Source organism: Condylostylus longicornis, unplaced genomic scaffold (assembly GCF_029603195.1).
Source record: "Condylostylus longicornis isolate FDR11 unplaced genomic scaffold, ASM2960319v2 ptg000027l, whole genome shotgun sequence".
Classification (NCBI taxonomy): Eukaryota; Metazoa; Arthropoda; class Insecta; order Diptera; family Dolichopodidae; genus Condylostylus; species Condylostylus longicornis.
Window position 1 is genome coordinate 3,521,855 of NW_026577996.1, and position 19,668 is coordinate 3,541,522.

The following is a 19,668-nucleotide window of genomic DNA, read 5'->3' on the forward strand; positions in this document are numbered from 1 at the left end:
ATAAAAAAAAGAAATTATAAGTGGCTTTATAGAAAATAAAATAAAATATACAAGTAAAAAAATAAAAATTTCAATTATCTACTACCAAGCATAAAGTATTTTTGTTATACGAAAAAAAAAATATTTTTTAAGTCTTCATAAAGTTTTTTAATTTACATACAATTTTTAAATTTTAAATTGCTTCAAAATTGTTAAAATAATTAGAAAAACGCGAAAAAAGCTTAATGTTAATGAATTTATACGAACGACAATGCGAACCAAAAATTTTATTATAATATTGTGTTGTGTAGTCCTTACAAGCTTTATATTTATAATATTAGGACCGGCTGGACAGCAAAATGATTCGATTAAAAATATTGTTACTCAAACTCATCAACAGCTGAGAGAATTACAGGTATGTTTTTTTATTATTATATTAAATCAATTATTAAATAATAAAAATTTAATTTTATCTTTAATTACTTATAGTACTTCATCTTAAATCAATTTCATTTTAATTTTATTATTCAAATACGGGGTAGCTCTTTGTTAATCTTCTAATACTTTTATGATATCGTTCGTTAGCAACGACTTACGTGGGTACTAAAAAGCTATGTTTTAGCATTTTTAAATTTTCTTAAAGTCTTGTAACTTATTAATTTTAATAGGCCAAGTAAATGGCTGTGAATTTGTCTTTTAAGTAAGTTACATGGTATTAGTTACTATAACCAGGTTTTTAAATGTGACCAAATGCGTTCTCTAAATTGCGAGAATTATATTGAAAAATAAATACTGAATAAATAATTTTGATAATAAAGGATTTAAGTATAATAAGCCTGATATTACCAACAATATTTAAATTTACATGAGGAAAAATTTGAGAAAGTTATATGTTTAGAAAACGGGAGAGTTTTCGTCATTTTGAACGTGTTTGTGTACATGTCAACCTAATTCTGTGCTTATAAAATCCATATTCTGAGGCTTGGTCATATTAGCATTTAGTGCAAAGTATTATTTACATAATTAATTATCAATATTCCTTACATTTTAAGCAATACAAGAAGTCCCTAGAGAGTATCTGTAACTGTAGTTATATTCTTGCTAAAATTATTTTTATTTCCTAAGTTGTTGCCAACTTTTTTTATAGAATCGGATTTTTGTTTTGAATTTCTACAGTAATCTTACTGTTATTCATGTCTGTTTGAATTAAATTTCGATTAATGAAATATTTATTGTGTAAATTCCTAACTTTATTTTGTAAATTATTTGTGAATATTAATCTGAACAAATCGAAAATATACATTTATACATACTTATGCATTTATACTTAAGTACTTATTTATCGAAAACCACATTTATAATTATTATTACTTAATGAGCTCAAAAGGGTACGTCAATGTAAAATCAACTTATAAAAGTTATTATAAATTTCAATCGAAATACTTAACTCATACACTCGTACTTACTTAATATTTAAAGTTCTTAAAAACAAAAGGAAAAATCAATTTATTTCGATTTTTTTTTTTTTGAAAAAAAACCTTGTATAAAAAAAAGTTAAAAATTATTTATTTATGTAAACAACATGAAAAGTTCACCTTTTATTTGACACTAAAACTTTTTTTTTAATCCGCAGTGTAATTACACTGAAGGCAAATGTTATAAATTAGAATTTGGACAAAGAAAGTTCTTTGTTTTCTAAGTGAAACTTCATTAAATAATAAAATATACTTATATTAATGTATTTTGTTTTGAGTTTTGTTTAACGTAAATATTATTATAAGTAAGTAAATAATTTTGTAAAAATAATTTTTTATGTGTAATAATAAAACAATAATTTACTTTTCATGTAAGAATTACAACATTGGCGTAAAATATTGTTTTTAAAATTTAAAAAGTTTTTTTTTTTATTGTTATTGACATTCTATAGTTCTATACTTTTAGCCATTTATTACTTATTGTTTTTGTAAAATAAGTACTAAGTTGCCTAACAAAACAAAGTGTTTTTTTTTTCAAAGAAATTTATTTACCCAATTGCATTACTCATTCTCTTGAACGATAAGAATGTATAAGAACGATAAGAACGTATTAACAAGTGAATTCTTAATAATTTAAATATGTAAGTGCACATATTTTTAACTTTGCATTTAATTTAATTACAGAAATTTTTTATTATAAATGCTTATGTTGATTAACAATTTCGCTCTTATTTATATTTTTCGATATAAGTATTCTTAAATTATTAAAAAGTTAATTGTTTCAACTCAAACTTAAACTGAATTTTAGGTATATTTTAAATAAGACAAAGTTGTTTTGGTATTTATATAAAAAAACTACTTCTAAAGAATTTTTTTATTCGAAATAAGTAGCGAGTATTAATAAAAATAAAAGTAAATTTTAGAATATTGAACATTTAATTTAAGATTTTCCCAGACTGAAATTTGTAAAAACGTAGTCAAAAATATGAATTTTCTAGAGTGAACTACTTAAAATGTAATTATGGCTAAACAGTTACATAGATTATATTTTATTAGTAAATGTCAATGAATAATTTTTGGCTTTCAATAAAAATTTAATAAGTATACGTTAATGCTAGTTTTCTATTTTTTCTTAAAATAGTAACTAAATATTAGCTGCTAAAGAAGATAAATTACTTACTTATATGTATATGAAATTGAAAAATGATCCTAAGTAATGTTGACTATGAAATTTTCTTCTGTTTTGAAATATAATTTGTCTAACTTGTATATAAACACTTTACATTTTCAAGTGCGGCAATTTTATATTTCATAGAATAGTTCGAATTTTCTATCGTGGCATCTTTCTGTACTAGTTTTTTTCCCTATGTAAATTTTAAATATATGTATATGCGGTTTGTTCATACATTTTGTTGACGTCTTTCAATTCTTCATCATCTACTTATTATGAAAATGTCGTCAATGTCCGAACTCTAGGCATTAAAAATTTAATTTCTTTTTGTTCTTCTTCCATTTTTTTTTGTGTCCTTTCAAACTGTTTGTTTGTTTTCAGAAGAATTATTTTTCTTTTATTTTTTCTGCTTACTTATTACTTCAACGGTCAAAAATTTCTACCTTTTATATGTATAACACTTTTAACTGAATTTCAATGATAAGATGTTTTTTAATTATGAATACCAACAAAGGACCTCAAAAAAAAAAAAAAGCACACTTACCACATAAATTTTTTTTAATTATTTGTGTACTAATAAATTATTTTTTTTTATTGCCATATACATGCATATATAATATTAATGTACGTTGTATAACAGTGTACTTATATATGTATATATAAAGAATATAACATTAATATGTATATGAAGTCAACACGCAAAGATTAAAGAAATGAAAAATCAAATAAATGTGTGTAAAACGTAGCATTCTACATAATTCCGTGTTCATATAGGTTAAAAATGGTTTATCCTTGAATGGTTTTTTTTTGTTTTCATTTTTTTTTTTTTTGACATTATTGTTTTTATGATTTAAACTTACTTTGCCTTTAGTTAATGTACTTCAAAAAGCTCACATGAGATTTTAAATTAAAGCAAAAACACCAAATAAAAAAAAACACTAGAAAAATAGAAAGGGAAATGAGGAAAATGAATTCCCATGAAGATTTTAGAGAACATTTAAAAAGAACTATTCGGTGAAACAAAGAAAAAAAAATAGAAAATATGACAAGATTTTTGAAATTTTGAAAATCAAATTTTAAATCAAAAATAAAAATTCATTTATCCTTGAAGATCAATAAAAGCATTTTTTTTTTATAATAGGTACGAACATGCTAAATTGTAATTCACATTCAAGTATGCATTATTTTAATTTTTCTATATTACATAAACACGTAAAAAAAATTAATAATATTTGCATTCGTTCTTATAAGTGTATATGAGATATACAGGTAGATGGCGTACAAATGATATTTGTGCCATTTAGAATTATTGGAATACAGCTTATTGATTTTTATGACAAATTGATTAAATGAAAATTATTGGAAACAAAAATGAATTCTTTATCAAGTACAGTCTTTCAAAGATCCAAAATTCTAAGTTCTAACTTCCAATATATTTTCGTTCTAATCTAAAAATCTAAAAATTTTTTTTTTGAAATTTCAAAAAATCGTAATTGTTTTTCAAGTTAAAGCAGCGTCGATAAGAATCATAAGTTTTGCGTTCATTAAATGCATTGATTTCTAAATTTCAACCAGGAATAACTTCTTGCTAAAAATTGAATTTATTTAGGCGCATGGTATGTGTACATAAGTACGTATGCATTTTTTTATTTGTCAAAATTGTTTTTTACATTTCATTAAAACATACTCTCCGAGAATCTGAGAAAAAATTTAACATTAATTGGTTTTAACCTTTCGAAAACCAAATTTGTTTTTGTAGCAAAAAAACTAAATTTAATTAAAAAAATTCTGCTAACTAGAAGGTATTTTTTAAAATAAATTTTGACAAAAATAAACTAAATCTTTTTGATTTAGTTTCTCTTGTTAAAATCTGGAAACTGAATCCTACAGGAAAAGAATGATTGTATATAGAAAAAGCTATTAGTATCTTTACTTAAAAATATTAAAATCTTTGAATAAGTAAGCATTATAAAGGTGATATTTGAAATATGCATGCTAAGTATATAGGATTTTAAAATTTTTCTATTGCAATAAGTACTGATTGATTTAGAAATTGTTTGATGTGAAGCTCGAAGGTTTCGAGACTAAGGGATTTAGAAAAAAAATTACAGACATTAAAAAGTTAAATTTTTTTCTTGCTAGATAAATAGTAATACAGATGAAGAAATGAAAAAAAAAAATTCAAAATTGAAATTCTTACCATTCCAAAACTAGAAGGTTTAGAAAATTAAATCATAAACCTTGTCTTTCCTCGAAGCTCATAACTTTCGTAGACCGAATGATAGGAGCAAGAAAAAACTCTTCTAAATTTTCATAAAATTCCGAAATGGTATTTCGGAAACCATTTAGTTTTCAACAAATTTTTTTTTAATTTTCGATTTCCTGAAAGATGACATGTAATACTGTTCACATTACTGAATTATTATATTAGAAGAACACCCTGCACTTTTAATAACAATATTTGTCACATTGAATTTCAATTTACGAAAATAAAATAAATTTCTTGCATGTAAATTCTAAACATCTACTTAAGTATTTCTTTTCATTTTTTTTTTCATTCTTTTATGCTAAACTAAATTCAATCTTGTAAAGAAAAAAAAACAAGTTAAAAAAACAAAAAGAGCATTTTTACAATATGTAAAACAAGGAACATATGAAATAAACTGCTGCGATGGCTCATTTTAAATAAAATTACAATTTAAAAAAAAAAAGATCGAATTTTCTCATAATTTAGAAATACATACATACATACAACCTTATTAAAATCAAATTTCCAAAAAAAAAAATTTAAAGGATGTTTATTTTAAATTTCTGCAGAATTTTATTAAAATACAAAAGCATACATACTTAGTTAAGCACGATAAAAAATGCCAAAAGGTAGTACATGACTATAAAAAAAAATTGATTTTTATTAAATACAAAATTCAATTACAGTCGAGCAAGGATAATATTGTACTAATAGATTTAAATCTCCGTTTTCCCTTTTCGTATAGTTTAATTGTAATTATTTTGAAATCTAGAAATACAAGAACCTCGTACGAACAACTAACAATTCAAAAATTCCAAATTATATTCTAAAGTAAAAAAAAAATTATTGGGAATGTGAATATTTCAAAATATCCAGAAAACTTGAAGGCAACTTCTCTTGTACGGTATCAACGAAAACAATAGGTTTTAGAAATCCGTAATCGCTTAACTGAACGAAATTATATTGAGACTGAATATCGACCTTTCTGTATAAATATTCATTAATATAATATCAATAGAGATTTAACAGTCTAGTAAAGAGTCTTGTCCTTTAATTACAATTGAATTTTAACTTGAATTTCTTTTATCAATTTGTTAAAAAAGAAAATTCGTTGTTTTGAAATTTTTGTTCAATTTCTCTAAAATTTGTTTTTTCAATTATTCTGTTTGTGTTTGAGGCAGCTGAAAGTATTTAATTCAAAATCTAAATTTAGAACCCCTATTTATTAAAATACTGTTAATTCTCTACCCATAATTGATTTACAATTCCATGGTTTTTATATTGATTTATTATTCATTAATTTTTGAAAGTTTCGATAATTTAAACATGAAAAGTTTTATAGAAAACCAAAAAAAAAAAAAAGAAAGGACACAATTGCCGAAACTTTTATCGAAGTTAAAATATTCTAAACTTACTTACTTTGTGAATAATGAAGTTCATTTGAAATTACTTTACATACTTACTTGCCTATAGAAAAAAGGAAAATTTTATAAGAAAAAAATTATACCCAAAAATTAAATATTTATTTACCAAAATTGAATACTTTCTTACTTATTATCCTTTAAAATTTAAACAAAATAGTTCACGAAAGTTCAATAAAAAAAAAGCACAAAAATTTTTTTCACGTTATTTTTTATAATATAACTGTTATTTAAAATAATATACATAGATTGAAGTATATGTGTATATGTACATAGATATAAATCATAATAAGTATGTATAAGATTTCTATATATGTAGATATATGTATATTTATAGAGCACCATATGGCTTATTAAAAATATCCTTGAGGATTTGAAATAAGTAAAAAAAAGCAATATAAAATTGGAAATGACAATCAAACATAATAAATATTATTATTTTTAATAATAATAATGAACATAACACAATAATAATAACAATATAATAAATCATTATAATAATAATTAAGGAAATAAAATTCATAGGATTTCTGTTTAGTTAATCCTTCCGGGATATTCTTTCAATTAATACCAATACATATAAGTACACCAGATTAAATTATTTTGAATGAGGAAATCCGGATTATTGTTCTAAGTACCTATAAGATACAAAACTATTTTCCAATCTTCTCAGGGGGGGGGGGGGGGGGGGGGGGGGGGGAATGGTTGTTTAATGATCTAATCAGAAGGATTTTTGATTGAATCTCGAGCAGCTTTTGTTTTTATTCATTGCATAATTAGAAAGTTATGTTTATTGCAAATAGAATAAAAAGAAATTAATTAAAAATATAAATTTTATCCAAAAATTTATTGTTTTTCAATAATCCTTAAGTACTTAATTCTTAAGATTTATTTTCTCATCAAAATAACATTACATGAGCAGGTTTAGGGTTTTGGAAAAACAAAGTATTCAACAATAATCAGAAATAGATCAAATCAAAGGTTTGTAAAGTAGCAAATTTCATTTTGAAGATTTGAAAAAGAAAACTTTATACATTTCGAACATAAAGGTTAAACAGGCAATTAAATTATTTAAGAATACTTAATGCAATTTTAGTTTCCTGGGAAATAAAAATATTTTCTGTTAATTTCTTAATTTCTTAAAAGTTATTAAAAATAAATTTATTTTTTTCAAGAAATAAGTAATTGACTGAAAATTGAAGTTGTTCTTAGTATAGGAAGTGACAACTTCAAAAACTACACTTCTCGTTGTTAAAGATAAATTGCATCAAAAACTTTAAAATAAATCAGCTTAGAAACATGGTTAATTTAAAATGGTAATTTGAGTTTATGGCGTTTTTTTTTAATTCTTTCGCGCACAATAACCTGTCAAAGAGGAACATTTTCAGAAAATTGAGGAACTATAATTTGAAAGACACGAAAGAATATTTTATTATCTATATTTTACTTTAAAATTGGGAAATTTCAGCTTAGTTTTATATTTAATGGACAAAAAAATTCTTTTCAAAATATGTACTTTTAACTTCCAGCTATATTAATTACCTCTTTCACAAATGTATTAGAACGATAATTGTAGGTATGTATGTAGTAGAAACATGAATAAACGTACATTTTTATAAGTGTAAAAACAGAGCATCAAATTGGCGAACGGCAACGGCGGACGATTTGCATTGTTAAAATAGAACAACAACAGAACAGTAAAATAAACTGTTCAGTATTTAAATTCGCAGCGATAATTTCGCTTCATTTTGGCAGTCGCGCGTAAAATCGCTCTTGTTCTATTTTCATCTTTACATGCAGAAATAAATTATTCAAATAGTTCACAAAATAATATTTAAGTATGTTGATCAATTATTGATATCTGTGTTTAATTTAAAAAAATGTTCGTACATTGAAGCAAAATAGCGTGTATATAAGGTAAACGGTATAACATATGAAAGTGTGCATGCACGTGTATTTATGAAAGTTGATCAAAAATGTACAATACTTCTAACTTAACTGTTTTGTTTCACTATTCAATAGAAGTGAAATTTTGTATTGATTTATGATTAATCATAAAGTTTGTAAATAAAATTGTGATAACTTAGTTCACATGAAAGGCTAACTGTTTTATAACGATTATTATCGAAGATATTTTAAGTAATATGGCTAATATAAAAAATTCTTTCTTTTGAAATTTTTTTGTTATACGTTTGTTATACGTTTGTATGTATGTATTTTCGAATATTGTGTTATTTTTTTCTTTCTTTTTATTATTTTGTTATATAAATCGATTTAATTGTCTAGTCTTTTTGTCATTTTCTATTATATTTATTTTTGTATGAGTGCTTGTACTTATATTTAAAGGAGGATACATTGGAGAATATTATATATAATATTTGCTTACATACATATGTGTAATATTTAAACACACATATTAAGATCATATCGATAACCTTAATCTAACAATACGTAAGTCATTTTAACCAACTTTCCAGGAAAGGAAAAAAAAATATTTTATTTTATAATTTTATATGGAAAATTATTCCGTTTTTTTTTTAATTGGTAAATTGTCAAATATTTAAAATATTAAATTTCTATTATATTTTATTTATGTTATTTTACTGAGAAAATTACTCATGTTGTATTAGAATAGCAATACCAATGGCTTCCATATGTCTAATTAGAATTTAAATTTTTATACAAAATGATAATTTTTTTTAACAATATAATTAACTTTTGGTTATTAAAACCACGACAAAACTAATGAAAAAAAAATTAATATTCTCGAAAAGTAATATAACGTACTCTAGTTGTTCTTTTATTTTCGAAAATTTTATCGTATTACAGCTAGAAAATATTTTTCGTACACAACAATTTTAGAGCCAAAACTAATTTTATTTGCTAATAATGAGTAACTCATTTTGTTTTTATTATTTTAATGTATTCTGACACTTACCTGAACACTTCATTAGTAAAATTAAATTATTAACACATTAATCTAGTCAAAATGTAACAATATTCACTTCAAACGAAATTTGAATATAAAATCGAAATTTGCTTAAAAAAAATAAGTTTACATACGACTCGATCTTAATCGGATTTCTTAATTATTGCCTTACAAATATCTTTGATTTACGATTTATTACTAAAAGTTGAGTTTTATCTCTTTTACACTTAAAAAATCATGTTTTGTAGTTGAAATAGATGTATTTTTAACTCTCTTACCTATATTAAGTATAAAAATCTCATTTTAGTAAAAAAATGACTTACGTTTTGTTAGATTAAGGTATCGATATTATAATATTAAGTACATAAATATAATAATTTATATTATTTATATTGTGTAAATGTTTTCATATTTTATATATTTACCGACCGCATTGCATACAATAAGGGAGATTATATGATAGCATCAAAATTCGGATGTCGAGTGTTCACTATATAGTAGGGAAACGTAAATAAACTATTTTTAGAAAGATGTCGGTCTGGTCGGTTTATGTGTGCGCACGTATATCTTAAATTCGGCTAAACCGATTTTGAGAAAATTTTTATATGTAAGTTTGTTTTGGTTATGCCACGGATTGATTTCACATTTTTTAACATATTTACGGAACAGATTGATGAAATTTCTTGAAATTTGATATTTGACTTCTGGGGTTTACTGAAACTAACTGGTGAACTTTTCAGGGAATTCGTTGGCACAAACCGAAATTCTACTAAAAGCCAAATTTACACTTTTCTAGGTATGTTCGTTAAAAGCTTGCTAACTTATTTGAAATTAAAAGGAGGTGCTCAATCTTCTGTAGCACTTTCACTAAATTAGGCAATACACATTGCCGTCGATTATGTGCTTACCACATCAGATTTCTTTTCTTACAAATCAGTGGCATACTTATAAAATGACAAAGTTTTTTTTTTAATATACAATGTATGTATGTATATAACAAAATATATTGTGTATACTTATATAGCCAAATTTATGTACTTACAATTTTATACGTTACATATGTTTACACTTACGTAAGTGCTTTCGATTTTTTAAAATTTCAAAAATTTTAATTTTTTATGATATTTTTATGACCCTAGTACTTATGTATTTCCTTGACCAATTTAATCTTGGTCCAATGAAGTTCATAAATACTTTGTATAAGATTATACTGCTTTTACAAATGTTAGATCAATTAAAAGTTTAGAACTTAGGGAAATGTTTACTTACTTACATATATACATACATTTTCAAGTAAAATTGGAAATATTCGTATTTGATCTACATACGCCGGTCTATCTTGTTGACAGTGTCCTGTAATATCACATTCTATTTATTGTAATTCTTTAATTATCGCAATTGGTTTACAGTGCTCCAGTATTTCTTTTTGTTTACTAAAAACCTATTTCACATCTCCAAGGATAAGAATGGTTAAATTGTACAGAGTGACCATTTTTATCGTTATACCATCGGGGACACACAACGTGCAGCACGCATGATGTGACGACGTGCATTTTTTTTTTGAAAAGGAACCATATTTTTTTAATGGAAACGATTTAAGTAACAATAAAATTTTTTATAAATATATTCAATGTGTTATTTATGTATGCATGTTAATTATTTATTTAAGTACTCAACAAAGAAATAAGTAAGTACTTAATGTTAAACAAAATCGATACATGTATATGTACATATGTATACATATATATAAATTTATATGTTGTTATAAAGATTTAATAGTAGTTCATGTCCAGTCAGAAATAAGTAAACATGAAAACTTTAGTACTCTTAATGGAAATTCCAGGAAATTTTCCGAGACATACAATTATGTAAAATAACAGAGCTTTGACCAAAGAACAAACAAGGGACAAATGGTCAACCATTATATGTATACATATATGTATATGAATTTATGTACATACTTATCCTGCTTATAAAATCTACAGAAAAAGTGTCATTTTTTTGATTTTAGAATTAGATTACTTTTCTTTATTTGCACTTTTCTTGCTCTCTTTCCCGAGCCTGATAGATATGTATATATGTATATCTATCCGGCCACCAAGCTCAAAGAGTAACTCAAAAATAAATTCCAAATTTATATGGTTAGTAAATTTCATCTGAAAAATGCATTAAAAAAAAAAATTTGCAATTTCAACCGGAATACTTCGAAAACATAAAACATTCAGAATTAAGTATTATTTTTGTAATTTTTTCCGATTGCCAAATTTCGGAAAATAATTTGAGCTTGGTGGCCTGATATGTTCATAATATAGTACAGTAAATTGAACATATTTTCATTTTTTTCAAAAAACTATTTTCCATATTTACTTATTCTGAATAATATTATAGATTTTATCAATAACAAACGGGGCCATTATCAATTATGTATTCAAGATTTAAGGAACAATATAAAAAGTTTATATATAAGTACGTATATGTATAGGTATGTGATAATGTCACTTTTCTGCCAAGACAAGCAAGTACTAACAGCAATGAAAATATTTCGTTTTTAAATATTAAATACCAATAAATGATTAAAATAAATCTGCATGAAGGGTTAATTAATTAATTTCCATTAAAATGTTAACTAGGAAACAATTTTTCATGTAACATAATTTTCATTTTATATACATACATACATACATACATATATTGATTGTGTTCTAACATTAGTTAACAAATCTTAATACTTAATTTTAGTTAGTTTTCATTGATATGAGAAAAATTGTCTACTCAATTATTTAATAATTAATGAGTAAGCAATTTGATAAGGTTATCAAAAATTTCAACGGGCTTTCCATCAAAACTTTAATCCAAGAAACAAATTGGAAATTTATCCTATGGGATTTTACAAAATATATACTTAAATATTATTTATTTTTTTATGAAATTTTAATTTCTGATTTTTGAGTGTTTTTTCCACCACCAACCTTGTGGTTTAAATTTGAATAACATCAAAATTATTGTTGAGGCCATCACGTTTTGAATTAAAATGAAGACTGGTAAATTTTAAAAATTAAATATTGAGTTAGTTTATTAGGATTTTCAAAAAAACATATTTATGTAGGTAATTTGGCAGGTTTTAATGTTATTCTCGAGAACTACTCATACTTATAATTTAGTTTTAATGTTGTATAAATAAACTTCGCGTGTTCGTTTTATGCAAAAAAAAAATAAAAATAAACGCGAACGGTTATTCAGTTTTTTAACATTTTTTCAAGCAATTAAAACAATATTACTCTACTTATCGACGTTAATATGACGAATGTTGAATATATTCGTTATAAGTATATGTATATTATTTATAACTAAGTATATGTATGTATATTATACAAATTATGTATATTAAAGTGTTCTTATGGCAACGTACCCAGTCGACTGTTCACTCTACACCGAGTGGATACGTTGCTGTTACATTCTTCTTGTCCGTATAAGTATTAATCTTTTACTCGTATTAACGTATAAAAATCTAAAACTAAGAATTATGTAATTTGCTCCTTAAAGTTTTTTAAAGTTAAGAATTATTAATTAGAGTTATTAAAGTGAATTTTTTATGAATATTTGACTTTTGTTTTTATAATTTCGAACCACTATTAGAAAACGACAAATATTTTTTTTCTTATATGCTCACAATGGAAAATTTTAACCTATGAATTAAACACACCTTTTTAAATTACGATTTAACTTTTAAGAATACATAACGCAACGCTCAATAAGTCCGTAGGATGGCTAATAAAACAGCAACATTTTGACATATGTAATTTCATTTCATTCATCAACATAGTCTCCTGTTAAGGCGATACAGTCATTCCAGCGTTTTTCAAACTTTTATCAAAAATATTGTTTAGTTATGTGCTCTTCTAATTTATGTTAATATGGTAACCCTAAATTTCATATTTTGTATGAATAAAACAATATTTATTTCAAAATTGCTGCGAATATTAATGTTTTTAAAATATTTTTAAAAATTAAATTGTATTGCTTACTTGTCAATATTTGAAAAGTTGGTGGATCTAGAACTTGTTATAAATAAATTGGCATTTCTTTAAAAACTCATTGTCACAACTACTTATTCTCAAGATAAGTAATAAAGGATTTCTATAACCAAATATTTTAAATAAGAATTCGATTTCACTTGCAAATTTATTATACTTACATACATACATAAGTACGAATTTATGTTTATTTTCTTATGTGATTTGAAATCAATACCGCAATAAGTGTCTGTATACTCGTACATTTGTATGTACGTATAAAAAATGACTTTGCTTTGTTATAATTGGGCGTTTTTTTTTTTTTTGTTGTAGGCATTTTTCTTTTTTGTTAATTTGTGTATTTTTTGTCGTTTTACCATGTTGCTGCAATATAATTTTTCTATTCGTTTTAATTTTTGGTAATATCACGTTCCATTAAAATAATAAAATAACAGTAAAAGCGATTAAAGATAATATTGTGGAAAAACAAAAATAAAGGAAAAAATAGATATACGTACGTACATATGTGTATATGTTTATATACATATATGTACAATTATAAAAATCTTTATTTGAATTCGCTAAGGGATAATATTGCGCGTGATATGATGTGGTAATTATAATAAAATTACCATTTAGTGAATTGGCAACTCTAGAAGACAAATGACAATTACTTATAAATTATAGTCACATATGGGAAAGATTTTTCTGTTTTTTGTTCACATACATACGTATGTATGTATGTATATATTCAAAAATTAGTGTATTAGAATATGAAGGTAAATAGAAATTTTTAAATATTTTTCCATGATTTTTAAAACGCAAACCTCGTTGTTACACGTTTATGATGAGATTTTAATTACAGCTCTCTCATCACTCTATTCTAAAACGTTTAATTTATTTTAATTTATTTAACTTGGTTGAAATACATAGGTTCCAAAGACCAACATTGCAAAATTAAATAACTGAAATATGATCAAAAATATTTTAAATTCTAAATGAAATAATAATTTTATTTTTTTTTTTTTTTTATAAATGTTACAGGAAAACTTACGTGCATCAGATGAAAAAACATTAGAAGTTGATGAAAAATATTTAGCCCATTTGGGTTTTATTCAACCCACCTTCAATGGAACAAAATCAAATTTCTCAATTGTAACGTACGTCCAAGATGGGCAAGCACCATCAGTTATATTACTATCGCAAAATATTGCTGCCAAATTTCCTAATGAATATTTACTAATATATGATTTAGGATTATCTGAAGATGATTCACATGCATTAAATAGTTATTGTAATAGCTCAAAATGCTCTGTTATTATATATGATTTATCTGTTTATCCATCATATTTAATGGATCAGCGAATGCACGCATATCGGCCACTTGTGATAAAGGATGCGTTACAGCGTTCAAAACAAATTCTATTTACTGAAAATTATATTAGGTATCGCGGTACTAGTCGTGATTTACATGATCTCAAATTAAAATCATTACAAAATGGTGGTATATTAGGTTGGACAACACCCTTGGCAGTATCGACATTAACTCATCCAAAGATGTTTGGTTATTTCCAAACGAATGCAGAAAATTTTCAATTTTCACGTATGATTAATTTAGATGCAATATTCATTACGGATACACCAATAGTTAATGAAAAAATATTATTACCATGGATAAAATGTTGTTTAACGATGGAATGTATCGATCCAATTGGTAAGTTAAAAATACAAAGATGGAAAAAGGTAATCAAAGAAAATTAAGGAAAATATTTTCTTTTATTCATTCCCTTTCAATAAGAAAATCCAAATTAGTTTTTTGTTATACATATATGTATAATATCTATATACCCATACAGTGTTTTAGTCTTAGAAGTTCACTAAAAAATTTTAATATTTCATTTCATTTATGTTTTACAACATACTCGTAAATGTAGTTATTAAATTGTTCTTAATAAATCATTTTTTCATTTGTTTTTAGGTGCTCAATCTGGTGGTTGCAAATATAACAAAAAACCACAATTTCGTTACTCCGGATGTCATGCATACGACACATCAGCATTAAATATAGTTTTAGGATTAACGTGGCATGATGAAACAAAATATTCTCTATCTGGTGACACAAATACTATTTTTTATCAAGAGACTCTCGAACAAGCTACCAAAATATTAGAAAATAAACGTCGTAATAGTAGTGATACATCAGAACATCCTTTTACGGATGAATAAAACTAATTATTATATTAAAAATATTAAAAACAAACATCAATATTAAATATTATATTATTATAATTGAAAAAAAAAAAACAAACAAATGAATAAAACAGAAATTAAAATACATTTTAAATTTAAGATTTAATATTATTAGAAATTAAAAATTAATAAAAAAAAGATTTGATTAACCAATTACGAAAAGTAATAAACGTAATATTGATAAATTAAAAATAAATATAAAAAACGTTTGATAGAAAAATTAACTTAATAAAGAAAAATAAAAAAAAATTAAAATTTATATATACAATATTATTGCATAAATTAAGGCGTAATAAATATTTTACTTTAACATAAGGAATTTAGAAAAAGATTTAATTTTTTTTTATTACATGTTTAATAGCTAAAATTTATATAACTAATTAATAAATATTAAAAAAGTAAGATGAAAAATAAAGAAAAAGTAAAAATTGATTCCAAATATAGAACGTAAGAAATAAAATGAAATATTTATTACTATTATATAATTAAATATATATATATATATATATATATATCAATATATCATCGTATAAGGGAATGTGTTCATTGCATAATAGAGTTTTTGTTTTCATTTCAATGTTAGATTTGGAATATTTTTGATATATGTGACTATGCATACATGAATACAAATTATGAATATATTATATGTATTTAATTTTTGTACTTACATATACATCTACTTTTTATTAATAACAAAAATTTACTATCAAAAAATAGTAAAATCAGTTTTGTAGACCCGTTTTGATATTTTGCTTTTTTACATATAAAAATAAAATTTTTTATTAATTTAAAAAAATTAATTTTTTTTTTATAAAATCAAGTTATTTCTCTTTTATATCTTCTATTTTAAAGAAAGCTCTTTAATAACATAATGGTATAGTATTGAAATTCTAAATTTTCTCTGATATTTCCCAATATTTGTAGATTACATAATGTAAACCAAAACTGTATCTTTTACAACATCTGTATGTACTTTAATCTTAATTTTGTTATACTTTGAAAAGTTCAATTTTTTTCAGAATTCTATTTTTAGTTTTGGAATTCGAACTAAAATTAATTTAAGTGATGTTATGACGTGCGAAGAAATGACTTGTTGTTTGAGAAATTTTACAAAACTTTTCTGCTAAAGCAAAATTCATACTTATATTTACTTATATAATTATTTTTAAAATTTCAATTAGAAATTTTTAGATTTCTATCAATTTTTTCGACAATGAACACATTTAAAATAATTTATATTTATGTATAATTTATACATAAATATAAGTTATATATATGTATGTATATGCTTATAATATATAAACTCATAATTATATGACATATAAGATCTTTTAGTTTAAGTACACATAGTTTAAGAAATATACATAGATTTTGTTTTTAATTTTGTAAATTGCGAGAAAACAGGACTGTGAATTTTTGTGAACCTTTATATTATTTTTTTTTTTTTGTTTTGTATTTTTAATTCGCAAATTTAACTAATTTTTGCATTAATTCCATCAAACTTACAAAAAACGCATATGCATTACATAATATATTACACTATTATTATAATAAATGTTAAAAAAACCAAGATTTTTTTAAATTAAATTATGAGAAGTATTTAATTCAATTTATAATTTGATTGCTTTATTATTAATTAACGTTACAATACAGAATAATTTTTCTATAATTTTTTTCAATTGGCTCATTGTCAGTATTAATTACGATACAATAGTTTATAGAAATTTCCCAAGTATTTAATCAAAAGAAGATATACTATGCTTCTTACATGTCATGACCTGGAATTTTTTAAAATTTTTTGGCTTTTCAAATCTGATCCAGATTTTTAAAATCTAAATACCTACTTTAAAATTTTGTTTTTTTTTATAAGCAATATGATTTTTGTTTTACTTTCCATAAATCAATATCTTTTTTAATGCTTTAAATTTTTTAAGGTTTTACAGTCATAATTTATTCGATAAAAAATAGAAAAATTTGTTTCAAAAGAATTTGCTACTCTAATAATATTAAACATTTTATGTTTGGGTTTTGTATAATATTCTAAATGCAGTTAAATAAATGATAAATACATACATAAATTGGATAAGAACTTTTTGTATTAAATCTCTTACAAAAAAAAAAAAAATTGTTCAGGGCTATCATTGGTACAGGATTCAAAATTTCATATACATACATATTATGTTAATTTTTTCTTTTTTCCATCAATGCAAGAAATTGTTCAAGAAATTCGAAAGAATTGTAATATGTGTTAAAACAGGAAAAAGAATTGCTGACTGTGAATTTTTGCGAGGTTTTTATTTTATAAAAGTATTTTTAAAAAAAAGCATGAATTTACTATCGTTATAAGATAAAATTCAAATTTTTGAATTCAACTAATTCAACTGTGTAATTTGATTTTATGTGATTATAGAATTATAAGCGAATAAATTTGAAAATAACCAGTATTTAATTTATAGAAATAATTAACACACAATGTATAGAAATATTTATGACATGGTAATTATGAATAAAAGTAACAAAAACAAATTGATGAAAAATCTTGAATAAATCTTGCACATTGTTATTATCAATAATAATAAAAAATTTTGCATAAATTTCATGAATTATATTCAATATTACGTGCAAAAAAAAGAAAAACAAAATGGTTAATCCGACCTAAAAGCACAATATTTTTAAGAATAATGTATAAAATGAACTCTATATTTTAGCAGAGTTTTTCTATTAATATACGCATTTTTCAAAATCAAATAAATTAATAAAAATTAATACATACATTAAATTTCTTTTAATATAATTTCCTTCTTTTAAACTATTGACTGCGTCAATAGCAGTCTGTTATACAGATTAAAGTCGTGTTTTAATATCAATTTCAGGAAAGAGATGAAAAGCTTATTGCCTTCTATAATAATTTGATAGAAGAATTTAAAATATGCTAATTCTATCACAATTTCATGTGATACTGTTTTATATTCCGGAATTTGACAAAGAATAGTATTTTTATGATTCCTTTTTTTTCTCTCTGTTATTTTTTAAGATACAACTTGATATTCTGTGACATGTTAGTTATTTATTTTTTAAAATTATTTTCATTTTCCTCACCCATTATATAAAATATTTCATTAACAATATTATTTTTAATTTACGAAAAATATTCATATATTTAAATATTGTATATGTACATACATCTGATCTAATTATATATTAAATAATTGAACAGCCTTGTTTTTTTTTCTAGGGTATATAAAATAAAATTAATTACTAATTAATTTATGCGTTTTGGTTAATTTCGTTTTATTCTAAATGACATGATAAACATAATGTTTATGGAACCAATTAAAAAATTAAAAAAACAAAAGATAACATTTCTAATAATCTTTAGTTGTTATATAATGTATATCATACAAATAAAAGAGAAAGAAATATTAAAATCAAAATAAGATAAAGTTGTATTTAATACAATGTATCATCTGAATGAATTATAAATAAAATTAATGAATCACTTCATATAAAAAATATTGGAAGTTTTTATTAAAAAATAAAATAATTTCATACTTTAAAAGTAAAACAGACATTTAACGAAACTTGAAATTGTTCATAAAGTTCTAATTTAAATAATTTAGAAAATAAAATCAAAATCAAAAAGTAAAAAAGTAAAGCTACACAAACCACGAGAATATGAAATGAAAGTATTTTTAGTAATACAAATCATAAGTTTTGACATTTTTTTTTTAATTTTCTTGTTGCTATAATAATATAGACTTAATTTATTTTATAGATAAATTTTTCAATTTTCGCTTTTAAAAAATTTTTAATAATGAATACATATGCAATTTTGTACGTACATATTATATACATTCCTGAAAATAAACCTTAAAATAAATTGCAGAAATAACAAAATTATTAGCTACAATTAAATTTTCCAAATTTTTTGTAATTAAACTTCTAGTTTTATGGCATATTCAGGATAATTAGGAACGTAAGCGTTTTCAAATAATAAATAAGGAAGGTACATTTCCCAGTTAAACACTTTATTGACTTTCAAATTTTTATTTAATAAAAAAAATTATATAAAAACCAAATTCTTAATTACTTATCAAATTTAGAACATGATTTGCATGATTAAAATAACATAATGTAAATTTTGAGTTTTTTTTTTCAATTTGATGTTTAAAGTGTAAAAAC

General features: G+C 23.1%; 1 protein-coding gene across 1 annotated transcript; it reads left to right on the forward strand.

Moving 5' to 3' along the window:
• The first annotated feature begins 30 nt into the window (after window positions 1–30).
• On the forward strand, window positions 31–15,764 carry LOC129607420 (uncharacterized). Its single transcript, XM_055518443.1, has 3 exons — window positions 31–394; window positions 14,281–14,950; window positions 15,215–15,764. The coding sequence occupies exons 1-3, from the start codon at window positions 251–253 to the stop codon at window positions 15,460–15,462; spliced, it is 1,062 nt and encodes a 353-aa protein (XP_055374418.1). The 5' UTR covers window positions 31–250; the 3' UTR covers window positions 15,463–15,764.
• Window positions 15,765–19,668: the final 3,904 nt, after the last annotated feature.

What these genes read in the sequence shown, in the direction of transcription:
- LOC129607420 (XM_055518443.1), top strand. Translation starts at nt 251, where the DNA reads ATGCGAACCAAAAATTTTATTATAATATTGTGTTGTGTAGTCCTTACA. An exon ending in AACAGCTGAGAGAATTACAG is followed by an intron (nt 395 to 14,280) that starts GTATGTTTTTTT and finishes TAAATGTTACAG; the next exon opens with GAAAACTTACGTGCATCAGA. An exon ending in GGAATGTATCGATCCAATTG is followed by an intron (nt 14,951 to 15,214) that starts GTAAGTTAAAAA and finishes ATTTGTTTTTAG; the next exon opens with GTGCTCAATCTGGTGGTTGC.